Raw genomic sequence first — 13,661 nt, forward strand, 5'->3', positions numbered from 1 at the left:
CTTGCCCTACCGGTGTCTTTGCCGCGTCCCACACTGTTCCCTTGTCCCTTCTGCATTGCAAAGGCTTCTGCAGCTTTCCGGACTCCCTCCCAGGCTGCCCGACGCAGGGACACGCTGGATTTCACCCAGCCCTAGCAGCCGTGTTCCGTGGGCTCCAGCCCGAGCGCCGGGGCCACGGGAGGACTGGGTCAGCACCAGCCCTTGGCAAACCCGCTCCGGGGAGCGCTGGAGGGACGGCTTCGTCCCGGCCGCCGCGGTGGAGCGCCGCCTCATGCAGCCGGTCGGTTTGCAGCAGCAGGCACAGATGGCAGCACATGGCCTCGCTGCAAAGGGCCCGTGGCATCAAACACGTTTCTGGGCTTGGGTTTAGCACAAAATGGGAAGTTGAAGCCAGTGCTGCATGACCCCGTCACAGTCTGTCCACACCGCTGTGGTGGCACAGCCACGCGCTTGGTCCCCAGCCCGAGCAGGAAGAGAAGTGAGAAAACCCACGGGTTGAGACAAGGACAGTTTAGTAAGTGAAGAAGGGGAAAAAAAAACCCAAGTGATGTAAACACCCACCGCCCCCTACAAGCACAGCGATGCCCAGGCAGGCTGTCAGCAGTGGACGAGTCCCCTCTCTGCTGCTGCTGCTGCCCCAGTTTTGTTGCCCAGCCTGACGTCACACGCGTGCAGCACCGCTCGGCCAGCTGCGTGCCCTCCCTGCTTCTCACCCCCCTGCAGCCCACCCCCCGGGACCAGAGCAAGGGGAAGAGAACGCCCTGACACCATACAAGCATCGCTCAGCGACAGCCAAAACATGGGTGCGCTAGCTATCACCTCTGTTCCAGCTGCAACCCCCGACCAGCTGGGCAGGGGCTGCGATGGAGAACGCAGCTCCCCGCCAGCACAGGCTGTTGGGAAGTTCACGGCCCCAGCAAACCTCCTGGTGTTACACGGCTGGCTGGGGTAGAGCAGGGAAAAAAACCAAAGCGGAGAAACCAACCCACAGCAAGGCTGGGCGCTCCTCGAGCTGGGTCCTGGCAGCAGCGTTGTTGCCACCCACCCCGAGCCGAGATGCCGGGACGACGCTCACCGAGCAGCAACTGCTGCCAGCCGCGCGGGGGTTCTCCAGTGAAACTCCCACTCCAGCTAAAAATAAACCAGGGCACGGTGGTGTGCGATTTCCTGACCTTCTGGCTTTAGGTGCTCAGCTCTAAACTGTCTCCAAGTCAGTGCAAACACCGGGAGTTCTGCCGTTTCCAGGAAGGCCAGATCTCTGGCTCGGAGAGGGGAAGCAGTGCTCGGTGAGGAGCCTGGGATAAATGTGATTAACATTTTGCAGAGCAACAGCAAAACGAGTTGGTCTGACTGAATTCCTCCAAGCTGGGTTCTTTCATCTGGAGCGAGACTGACGCAGCGATGTGGTTGTGCTGTAGGGCAACACCTGCGTACGGGCTTCACCTCACTCCTCCCGTACTGCCCAATTTCTGCAGTGTTTCCACCTGGTTTAATCTGAGCTTTAAAAAACAAAACGAAACGAAAGGACTGTAACAGCGAGGCTGGGCAGTTCTGAAGCAGGGGTGGATCAGACCAGTACCCGAGGACTGCTGGGGGCCGCTACTGCGGCCACAACTCCCCCCCGGCCTCCTGCAGCTCTGGGGTTTACAGGACCGAGCACCCCAGCTCCAACAGCGCCCGCGCCAAAGCCCCTGCAGCAGGCTTTATATAGTGCCATCAGCTGTTAACTAGGACTGCCCGTGCTGCCAGCAGCAGCGGAGCTGAACTGGGATTAGCAGTGGTGAGAACGAAGGAAAATATGCCCAGGCAAGCACATGAAGCGGGAGGAAAGAAATAAAAGAGCAGTCAAGAGTCCAGCCTCAGACGAGTATTTGGGCTATCGTGTTACCAACAGCCCTACAGGCACCGTACCCATAATGTCATCCCTTCCCTCTGTGCGCTGCCAAGCGAGTTTCCATGTGAGATGCATATTCATGAGACAGCCACCACGTCAGTTCTACTATTATTTATTTTTTTAAATATTTTTGAAAAAATATAATTTTTTTACAATATTTTCAACTTAAACACTATTCACACTGAACACGTATGGCAGCTTAACCTACCCAAATATGAAGTTTAAGAAGCCAAAACTGTTCTAGCTTTATTAAAAGAAAAAAAAAAAAAAAAAGTTGTTGTGCTGTAGACTATTGTGTAGTGATGATTAAACAAAGCAAGGGAAAAGCACCACTCAAATCACTAATGCTAGGGTTTTCTTGGTTAAATCCAGCTATAATAAAGTTGTACGCTAAAAGTTACATAGGCAGTGCTATGTATGTATCTGGGTTCTTGGAAGAAATTGTGATGAAACTCACATCTCCTTGAACATAATTGGGAAGCGAAACGTTTCTAACATGATAACATACGGCAAAGTACAGGGAATTTCGTCCTTCCAATCGCTTGGATGTTAGTTCAGTAGCTGAAATCTACGACTCTGTACAGGTCTGTAACTTCTCTGTTAATGCTCATGCTGCTTAAAAGAAGCATGATTTTTTTTTAAGGGGAAAAATTAAGATTAGTAACAATACTGATATTTCAAAAGGAAAGTTAGCTAATTTGCATAACAATCAGATAACCTTGCTTTCATTTTCAAGTTAAGGCATTATCAGGTGCAAACTCGCACCAATTGACACATCTTTAGTTAAAAACAGACCACCCATAGCAAATTCCAAGTCCTATTTAAAAAGACAGAGTCTGCAGAAGGTTTTATAGACGTGGTACTTTGTCTCAACTTGACTGGTGCTTCTTACCTCACTGCCGCCTTTGCAGAGAGCCAGGGCCCAATTATGTTTCCATTAAACTTTTGACAGATTTACTTAATAACAGTCTCAGCACTTTTATTGAGCATGCAAGACTAACAAAACTTTGGCAATGCATAAGTGTAACACAGTGACAAGAAGAGAGAGCTTTTACAATTAAATCTTCTAATACTGGCTTCACAGTGTGGAAATTGTGCTACATCCACCAAGAGAGGGCCCAGTCTACTCAAATATTTAAGTACTTCACCCCAGGAACAAACTCCTTTGCGTTTGGATTCAGATTACTCTTGACCTGAGGAAGGGAAAAACAGAAAGTCTAGTTGAATCGTTATTTTAACCTCCCATTTTCAAGCTGAACACAGTCCTAGGCAGACAGAGCGTTAGGAACACTTTACAGATTCAGAGGAACAGTCAGGCATGTAAAAGGGTTTTTGTATATACCACAAGTCTCTATGATCACCAGAAAAGCCTACGCCTTTGTGCGAGTACCTGAATTATCCATCCCTCCTCAGCACCACCTGGATGCGTCAGACGAGGGGTCAGGGAACAAGGAACAAGAAAACCACAGGCATGCATCAAATGCAGCAACTTCGCTTAGTGCTGAAATAGCGGTTTCTGAAGTTGAGCTGTTAAAATGTGTCATGAGGTTTTTAGATCTTGCTTACTTAAGCAAGAGGAGACTTGTTCCAGGAACTTAAGCTGCTTCTGGAAATTTGATGTATGAGCCCTGTATTGATTTTTTACATTTCTATGTCTGTGACCACCCTGTCCTCCCACCTGGCAAGCTACAAATGCCCTGCAGTTCTAGTGGGCAGCCAGCATCTTCAAAATGAGCTCTTTACCATAGAGATGGAGGATTAGGCTTTTGGGTTCTTAACTGAGTCTAGAACTTAAGCTTGGAAAAGTAGGGGTTTGCATCTGAATTTCACAGCAGCAGTGCAACACAGCGGCATGTTTTCTGTACTCTGTTATCAGTAGCTTCGTATTTTGTTAGGGAAAAATATGTACACATTGTCCTTTCCTTTTAGTTAAGCTCCAGACAGAAGTAACAAGGGCAAGGAAGAGGCAAACCACCACAGTTTAGCTGCTCTCCCCCTCCTTAGGATTTCTACAGCAATCTGCCTGCTATGGTTCGCGCCACCCAAAGCAGACCTTGGAACAGACCTCGTACCTCCCCGACACGTGAAGTGCTGACAGATGCCAAATGAAACTTTTGCAGCCCTGTCAGTGAATGGCACCTCACAGGGTCAGCGAGCTTTGCTTGCTGCCTTTCTTTCATAACATACCATGCACACCCAAAGCCACGTGAATTTACTCGCCATGGGCTAGGAAAGGCACCGCGTGGTTACAAAGAAAACCACTGGACAGGTCACGTCACTTGAGGAAACATCCCTTACCCAACCGTTTCACCTTTCCCCCTCACCACCTGGCATGGTTTAAGAGTCTCTGGCCTACATGTAAAGGGTATTATTCTCTTGCCATCACCAGCAACAAAAATCAGCCCTGGACAAAGAGAGATGTCAAGCCTTAGAAATATGATGAGAAACTGAATTTACCACCAGATCTTCCAGTGATGAGCTGTCACTGATAACAAGGTCATTGAACTGGTCCTGGATTTGATCCATTGTTTGTGGGAGATCACGGGCTGGAATAAACCATTCGTGCTCCTCCTCTTCTTCCAGCATCTCCTGGAAACAGCGCTCAATAAATTCTTCTTCCCACAACTCCTCTTCGATCTAAACAACGAGAAGGAACTGCTTCATTAACTAACAAACTTACTGAGAGTTTGTGTCTTCATTCCAAGATTTGTGATTTGTGCACCTAGCTGACCTTCTTTCTAGCTATGCGGCAAGACTTCTTGCAGAACACCACGCATGTGCTGCAGGAAGGCAATCAACTTTGATTTTTATTATTTTTTTTTAATATAGAAAAGCCCAGGAACTTGGGCTGCAGTTAAAAGGGAATGGCAGGAAAACCCCATAGCCCTGGCTGTTGTTTGCAGCTTGTTACGAGCTCAAGGAGAAGGAAAATGTTGGTTCCAAGTGAACATTTCAGTTGTACCAACTAGTCTGGACTGAACTCTCTCCAAATATGAGGAAGGGAACCAGGGACAACACGTGCAGCCAGGCACAGTCCCCAGAAAAGCGTCCTGCAAGACTCCTGAGAAGAAAATAACCACCGACTGTCACTTGGAACAGGGAACAAGCAGCATCTCCTGGGCTGCTCACCCAAGGAACACAACACGATCTCAGCAGTTGTTAAGAATGCTGACCCACTGTACTATAAGCAAGACAAATCAACGGATGCAGAACTGACACACACTGCAGACTAAAGGAAAGTTTTGCTTGGTTGTTCAGTAAACAAGCTTTGGAGGGAGTTCATCCTGACAAGTTTTCCATGTCCTGCATCGCAGTACTTAAGCGTGGAAAGCAGGGAAATAGAAGCTGGTGTGAATGACGTGCCAGACATAAGGAGTGGAAAAATGATTCAGGACAGATTTAAAAGTTCACTCATTGGAAGCTCAAACAAGTTTTCCTATCTATCCTTCACTCTAAATCAAAACACACACTTGATCCGACAGTGGAAATTCAGTTACATACCACAAAAAGCAAATCAAAAAAGTTAATGCCAGAGTTTCCCATGAAATCTAGGTCCCCTGTGCTCAGGGCAAACACACTCACCAGCTCACTTGGTGCTCGGGATGCACAGCTTCGGGGAACAGGGACTCATCACCATATACTCTCACTGTCCAGACAATTCAAACCCCACATGAAACACTGACTTAGTGATTTCTCCAGTAAAGCACGCCAGCAAGAATGGCAGTCTCCAATCAATCCTTGTAAAGCACCGTCTCTGTCCTGCGTGTGGGTAAGAGGCAGCCGTGGGCACGCAGCCACAAGCTAGTATTACAGCGGGGGTTGCCCTGCTCCAGGCTTTTTATTACATGGTGGCACACCTACAGATGCCTCCAATGGCAGCTCCGGAAGTACTAAATAACATTTGCTTCCCCAAATGTCTTGAAATTAATATTGCCTCTGTGTTTTCCAGCCCAAGTTTAACTTGCTCAGGTTCCCACAGAGATGTGCCTGCAGCAGCAGGTGACCAGGCTGCCACATGGTGTTTGCCTGCCTGAACAAGACTGTTCTCCCCTCACGCTCCCACCTTTCCTCTTCTCTGAACGTGGAGTCCGTACCTGAAAAATAGTTTATTCACAGTACAACTCTCAGCTCCTTCCCCGAGAACTACACATGCCATATGCTAACTAGAGTACAGTCCCCAGGAGGGAAAACCCACAAAACAGAAAACAACACTGAGGCATGCCATCCTGGCATAGGCACAAGAGAATTTCTATTTTGTGAGCAACCTGAATTTCAGATTAGCTTGGGGCCCTGCTGGCACCCTAAAGAGAGAGCAGCAGACATATCCTGTTTCAGCAGCTCAGACTTCAGCACAGCCATACTGTGCTGGAGCTGAGAGAAAGCACCTACTTGAGTACAAAGATCAAGTTTTGATTAAGAAAGGGGCAGTGGAAAGAGGCAGGCTGTTCCCAGCCTCCACAGGAGAGAAAACTGTGGCCAGATGCAAGGTGAAAGATGAAGTTAAGGCTTCCTCCCAACCTGATTGCGAAGGCCAGCTGTAAGACACTCAAGTATTAAGCAACAAGCAGGACCGTCACCCAAAAGCTATGTCCACCAACTCGCTGGGGAACAGCAGCCCTGTTGACGAGGGAGGTATGCACCTGGCTGCATCCAGCACAGAACGACAACAGCCAGCATGTTTGCACATGTAAAACCTCCACAGCTCAGTAGCCCAGCAAGACCTGGCCCTTCCCAACTGCCACATAAAGTCTGTCAACTGTTGCGTGGGGTTTTTTCTTTTCCCTCCTTCCTGCAGAAGTCGGGAATTAATGGTGCATTAGAACATGCTGCACTTCCCGTATTTTCCACCAAGATCACAGAACATAGGTATTTATTACCAGAGAAACAAGAGATCTGCCTATTCCCCAGAATTATTCTAGCAGGTCTATCTAAAAACTCCATCTCTAAAGGATTGCCAGTCTTGTACCCCAGCTGCTAAGCCACAGCACCTCTCCCTTCAGCTAGAAAATGGTAAAGCACACACGTACAGAGCGAAATTACTTGCCTGCCTGTTAAATTCCTCTTCATTCTCCATCCACATGTATTCTGCAAAGGGATTGTCATCTTCATGAGAATGACCATTTATAATCACATCTTCACTGATGATGCTTGGGCTAGTACTGCTGCGACTTGGATCTTTCATGGCTGCGTCTTTGATGTGAAGTCTGCAATTAAGAAATGCAGTAATTAAAGGTGCGCAGATTTGCTCATCACCCTGCTTCTGCATAAGCCCGGCCCAAGGGAAGGCTGCACCTGCGTGTGAAGGCTCCAGGTAGCCTTACCGTGACTGCAGCAGAGAAGCTCTGCTGATCGCAACAAGTAAAGAGAGTACCAGAAATGCTGTTTCCATTATACGCACGTTTGAGTAACAAATTAATTTCCCAAATCAGAACTCACCAAATCAGCGAATGCCAAGCACCAAGGCCAACAAAAAGTGACAGAAAAACCCCCAGAAAGCATGCACATTTGCCAGTAGGAAATTATTTAAGGTAACTTTCAAGAAACAAAAGGAAAATTTATTTTCCAAAATACTTTTAAAGCTCCCACCTGAGTTTCAACAAACTCCCCTGGAAATGAAATGCCCAGCGTACATACTGTTTCAGAGGCAGCGGACAAAACTTCAGGGGAATTTCCAAGGATATCCATGGTAGGATAAACTTGGGTGTGACTTCTAGCCTACTCAAATTCAGTTATGGGATGTTCTACGGTGCTCGCATGAACCAATCGTCACGGCCATTTCACCACTGGGAAACCTTTGCAAGCAAGGCAGAAACCATTATGCACAGACGCCTCACAGAGCCAAGCTGGCACGACAGTTATTACAGATATCTCATTAGCAAAAGCCCACTGATTAGGAAGCTTCAGGTAAAGACAACGTCATAAGGCACTGGCAGAGTACGTGCTCGCCTCTCATCACACTTCATTAATACGGACTGAGTCATGCCTGGAGAGCACTCAACACCTCTGCGTGTCCACGATATGTGCTATTGCAGCGTCCCGAACTCAAGGCGTGAAGGTACAGCTGGCAACCATGTTTTGCTCCACCTAACCACAACAAAAGCAGGACAAAGCCTGAACGTGGTCTGTTAGGTCCTTGCCATAAGAATGGTATTGCAGCCTTTCTGTCAGGCTCACAAGCCTGTGTGAAGCTTGGAACTCTTGAGTTCAGAGACCCCACTGCTCACACTAGGCTCTAACTGAAAATGCGATGTTCTAAACAAGACAACGCTGTTTTCCCTGTACCATGCTTAAGTACAGTTATCAATACTGGAAAAACTGTATTTTTAGATACTAATACTGGCAGTGGTTTTGGTTTGTTTTTTTTTTAATTGTATATAAAGCATGTGACAACGTGCTCAAAAAAAATCCAACTTGAATGTTTTTCTAGTGCTAAAAATTCACAATGAAATGATGCAGCAGTGAGTGAAAATATTTTTATTTTATTCTCAAATCACTGGTTTAGCTTGTTGTCTGCATATCAAAAAATTACTTATTCAGAGAAGAGCATATCAAAATACAGCCTCCATTGTTATTAGAGTACAAGGGCTTATCACGGTGCAGGTCAAGTTTTCTCTTTGTATTTCTGTTGTTCTATTATGTATGGAATTAATGTAAGTTTTGGTTCCAAATGTATTCTCAGTAATACCAGGTCAAAAACCTGGTGCATCCAAATAATCAATTAAGAAAAGCACAAAAGAAAAAGGAACTTGCCTGGCTTGCTCTATTCAAGGTTTTTAAATCAAAGGCAAACCCAAGTGCGGAAGTCACTTTAGCTCCCTAGGAAGTACAACAAATGAGACCAGAACCCGGGTATTCTAGCAAGAGAAAACAGGTTCTTTTTGATGTTCTTTCAAAACAAACTTGCACAGGATTACTGGCAGCATTTAACATAAAACAGGAAGAGACATTGCATTTAACACCCCAATTCAAGCTTGAAATTGCTTTAAGCAACTTCAGCAGTTCACAAGCTAAACAGGATGGACTAAAAGAAATAAAATACCTCAGAGCCTAAAAAGCCCAATTTCTTGGTACCTGTGTTCTACTGGGCTTTCTGCACACCAACAATTTATACTACAGCCAAGTAACTGCTTCAGTGGTTTAAGGTACTTAGGACAAATTCTAGGCAGCTTCTGTACAAAGATGACTGCACTCAGGCAAGTCTATAAAGGTAAAATAATTAAAAAAACCAACCCCTCCTTGTTTGTGTAAAAGCTTGAAAGGTTAATTTGTTGAATCACGGGACTAGTTTTCCAGTTTCTCAAGCCTTCCTGTAGAACACAAGCTGTTTGCTTTAGGAAGCAGAGGAAAGAAGTTCAGTGTTTTGTGTTTGGACCAAAACAACTTTTTCCATTACTGCCCAAGGACGATGTGGATGATTATCTTCAAGAAAGATCCGAGGCTCACCCTGAGTAACTGCAGTTTATCTGTTGGAGCCCCAAGTCTGCTAATGTTTTCCCACAGGAAAACAAGTCAACAAATGCTTATCCTGCATGAACAGTTAGGAAGCCCCAGGCCAGTCCCTTACTCATAGGACTCCTTGTAATTTCATTTTCTGCAACTTGTAATAAAACAAATAAATAAAAGCAACATTTTTTTTCCATTTCACCATTTCAAGATACAAGCCAGTTGGCTTTCTGTGCTCATTTGCAAAGACAAGATTAGTCTTGTTTCACTAGTATTAGATACAGGCTTTTTAGTCATGAGCTAGAGCCAAATGCCACTTTAGTCTTGCAAAAAGTCACAATCTAAGGCGGCTGCTGTAGAAAACAAGCCACAGAGACAGGCTATACTACTGTCACGAATAAAAATAATACATTTGCCATCTGGCAGTAGGTGGCAAGCAGAGGATCTCAAAGCTCCTTAAACTAGAACAGGAAATACAATAGTGCTAAGGAACAGACAATATGGAGAATTCTGCCATAGTGATATGACTGGAGATCCATCCCTCAATTACTCTAGGATTTTTGCAGGGAGTGGGGGTGATGCAGGAAGAACAGTGTAAGTGCATAAGGGAAGACACTAACAAAAAAAGTAATCAGATTTTCATCTTAGGAATGAAGTCAGAAATTAAAAATCCTGTAACAACAGGACTTTCAGTTACCTCAAAGTGTTTTCCGTATGAAGTGTGGAACATGCAGAACATCATGAAGATCCATTAATTTACCTGTTTCTGTGAATTTTCCTGTGTTTATAGCGATGAAGAGCCCTAGACAAATCATGATTAAAATTCAAAGCTTTGTGATTGAATATCTTGCATTTAAACCCCAATCACAAAAGAAGATTATCTACCACCTACTCTAGAAGATAAGGTCAGTGGGCCTAACTCCATGTAGCAAACCTCAGGTCCTTACCCTTGATTAAAAAAACCCCAAACACACACACGGGGGGGGGGGGGGGGGCGGCAAACAAAAAACAACAACAACAAAAAAAAGACATTTGTTTCAAGCACCCAAAAGCAACACAGAACAGCAAGTAGCAGGTTAGGATTTGAATAGCAGCTGAAGTTGAAGCCAAGCTGTTTCAGGGCAGCAGGGAGTACTTTGAACTTCTGCAGAAGACTGTATTATTTGTTTATTAACTAGTGATTACTCTTGTGAGTCAGGAGCACTGACCAGGTTTCTTGTTATCTAATTAGATTAGCAAGTGGTAGTTATCAAGTAAACTGCTCGTACTCCCTATGATAAACAGATTTCTTAATCGAATTCACGAGGCACGCCAACACCATCTGATATAAACACTTCAAAGCAGCGCACCGGAGCTCACTGGGAGCAGTCGACCCACACGGTGTGCCAGCACCCGCCGCAGAGGCACAGCCGGTTGTACCGTGCGGAGCGCCCCCGCAGCCCCGCCGGGAGCCGGGCAGGCCCGGCGGCTAACGAGTCCTCCCGGGGACCGGGGGGCCGCCCCCCCCACGGGCCATTCTCGGCGCCGATGTTTTCACCCACAGCGAGCGCCGCCGCCCGCCCGCTGCAGCGGGCACTGAGCACAGGTGCCCAGCCCGGGCAGGCCGCACCGCGCTCAGGCGGCGGCCGCGCACCCTCGAGCCCAAACACCCACCCCGGCACCGCGGCCCCCCGCCTCCCGGCGCGGGCGGCCCCAGCCCCGGTCCCTGCCCGCTGCCCCCGCCGGGGCCCGAGGGCCTCCCGCGGCTCTCACGGCGCAGGGGCCGCCCCCCCGCCCGCTTTGTTCGCCCGCAAGGGCCGCCCCCGCGGCAGGGGCTCCGTCCCGTCAGGCCCCGCGCCGCCGGAGCGCCCCCCCCCTCAGGACCCGGATGGAGCCGGAGACAATAAAGACGGCGCCACGGGGCGGCCCCGCCACCACGGGGAGGAAGGAAGGGGCCGCGTCGCCCGGCCGCACCTCAGGGGAGGGGGCGGCTCCCCCCGCTCCCCCCGCAGCGGAGGCGGCGGCGGTCCGGGGCTGCGCGCCCCCCTCCCCCCCGCGCCGCCTCACCTGCGCGCAGAGGGAAGGGCCGCGGGTGCGCACGCCGGCTCCCAGCTACTCCGCCACCGCCGCCTCGTCCCCCGCTCGCTCCCGGCTCCGCTCCGCGCCCGCCGCCCCGCTCCCCTCCCAGCACCGCAGCCCGCCGGACGTGAAATCACTTCCGCTACCTGCGTGACCTCACGGCGCCGCCCCCTCCTCCCCCGGAAGCAGCGGCCCGGCGCGCGCGGCAGGCGGCCCTGGCAGGGAGCGGCGCGCCGCATGCCGGGAGCTGTAGTCTCTGCGCCGACCGCGCAGCATGCCGGGAGCTGTAGTCCCGCCCCGGGGCCTGGCTGCCATTTCGCGCGGTGGCGCGGGGCACGCCGGGAAGGGTAGTCCCGACGCGGCAGGACGAGCCTCCATCTTGTGGCGCCGGGCGGGATGGCCTCCGGGCCCGGCGGCGGCCCGAGCGGCCAGTCGTGCTGATGAAGAGGCAGCCCCCAGGCAGCCTCCCGCCGGCAGGGCGAGCCTGCCCCGCTTGCAGCGGCAGTAGCGCGGGTCGCCGCGCCGGGCATGGCAGGCAGCGCAGCGCGGGGAGGGAAGAGTCCCTGGGCGCATACGGGAAGGCCTTCCCCGCTGCGCCCCGAGGGCTGCCCCGGCCTTTGCCAGCCCGCCTCAGGGGCAAGCAAATTCTGCACGTTCTGGAAACACACGCGTGTTTACATAACGGGTGTTTCTGCGCCAGACCCACGCATCTTTAAGGCTCTGTATTGCCGGGGGTAAAGGATACCACTTTCCTTGGACCCAGACTTCAACCCTATTTACAAAATAGGTTGAAAAACCAATTTCTTATTCTCTCCTTTGGATCTCACCCCGCCCCCTTTTTCTTTAAGGTGGAAGTATCTCTCCTTCAGACACTACCTGCTGCAACCAGCACAGAGGTTTCGGCAATGATCAGAGCGCCATGCTGTGTTTACCCATCCTCTCAAACACGCTGCCTTGGTACAAGCTTTTCCAGTCTCTGATCTTCATTGTCCCTTAGCAAGCAAAGGAACTAGATAGCACAAGAGCTTAAAAGCCCTTTGTTCCATTCAAGCCACTGATGAATAGTCTGACTTGATGTGGAGTCAAAACGCAATGTTGCAAAGCCATCCCTCCACATGATGGACTTGTAAGCTAATCATCACAAAAAGCAGGAAAACTGTCACAAGAGCAAGCTGGGAAACCTACAGCAGAAAAATGTTTCTGCCCAGAAATGTGTTACTGAGGTCTAAGTTAAGCAGAAATTGGCAACCTCGGATAACTCTGAAATCCGTTAGTAGTTACCAAATGCAAGCACGTTTTTTCAGACCCAAGAAGTTAGTGAGCTAGCAGCATACAGACCACCTCGCTCAGCTTAGCTCTTTGGTTACACCACCTGTTAGGCTGGGAAGTCTGCGCTACCCAAGCACTCCCTACCCAAGCGCTCCCGTAGGCTGCCTTGTAAGCAGGAAAGGGGCTAGCCAAGGATAACGATTTCATTAACATATCTCTACTCAGCCCTTTCCTTCCTTCCTTCCTCATAAATTTTAGTAAGGGATAGCCAACTATAGAGTCTGGGTTTTCTCAGATTTTTTTTTCTCAGGTTTTCTGGGGACTGATAATCCCTTGCTCAAGCTGTTTATACTGATTTTATTGGTCACCACTACTAACTTGTTTCCAGGGCCTATAAGCTTTCTCTGGCCTGTCAAATGCTCGCTAAATGCTTACCTACAAGCCAAGTACAAACTTTAAAACACTTCTGCAAGGATCATCCTTTAAAAAAAATAAATATCAAAACTACTATGCCCATACTACTCTTTATTTCCACAAATATCTGCAACTCTGTTTTAATAAATCCAGCATAACATGTGGTTTCCTCATTTATAATAGAAGCATCTCTATTTATTTCCTGCATTGCTCAGCAAGCCCAGGGCCTTGCTGCACCTCTGCTGAACTACACACACAGCAGAGGCAACAGCCCCTAGAGTACTCTTGAAGTTGAAAATAACATACAAAAGCTAGCATCATAAATTGCAGAGCCTAATATTCTACACTCTAGTCTCATGCTCTCTGTGTGTTTTCCCCTCACCCCTTTACAGTGCAGCTACAATTATTTCTGAAAAGCAAGCAGCTTGTGGCAAGACCACAGAGCGATCTGCCACCAAAGCGTGTTCCTGGCACCTGTCCTCAAGATCAAGCTACTCCAAGGCCTTCATCAGAAATTAACGTAAGGCATCTATTCTCTCCCTGTCCTTTGCATGTGAACAGAAGACATTTTGCAGAAGCAGTT

General features: G+C 48.7%; 1 protein-coding gene across 1 annotated transcript; it reads right to left on the minus strand.

The window, feature by feature from the left end:
* Positions 1-1,990: 1,990 nt before the first annotated feature.
* Positions 1,991-11,547, minus strand: PAIP2 (poly(A) binding protein interacting protein 2). The gene is made up of 4 exons (XM_055718684.1): positions 11,384-11,547; positions 6,939-7,098; positions 4,352-4,531; positions 1,991-3,087 (listed from the first exon to the last, which is right to left on the minus strand). The coding sequence occupies exons 2-4, from the start codon at positions 7,074-7,076 to the stop codon at positions 3,022-3,024; spliced, it is 384 nt and encodes a 127-aa protein (XP_055574659.1). The 5' UTR covers positions 7,077-7,098; positions 11,384-11,547; the 3' UTR covers positions 1,991-3,021.
* Between the last annotated feature and the right edge of the window lie 2,114 nt (positions 11,548-13,661).

Source organism: Falco cherrug, chromosome 8, assembly GCF_023634085.1.
Source record: "Falco cherrug isolate bFalChe1 chromosome 8, bFalChe1.pri, whole genome shotgun sequence".
NCBI classification, from domain to species: Eukaryota; Metazoa; Chordata; class Aves; order Falconiformes; family Falconidae; genus Falco; species Falco cherrug.

Bases quoted from the DNA above. Each gene is read 5' to 3' on its own strand.
- PAIP2 (XM_055718684.1), bottom strand. From the start codon at position 7,076: ATGAAAGATCCAAGTCGCAGCAGTACTAGCCCAAGCATCATCAGTGAA. The intron at 4,532-6,938 runs GCAAGTAATTTC...CTCGTTGTTTAG, and splicing joins AAGAGGAATTTAACAGGCAG to ATCGAAGAGGAGTTGTGGGA. The intron at 3,088-4,351 runs GTAAATTCAGTT...TCCCTTCCTCAG, and splicing joins CATCACTGGAAGATCTGGTG to GTCAAGAGTAATCTGAATCC.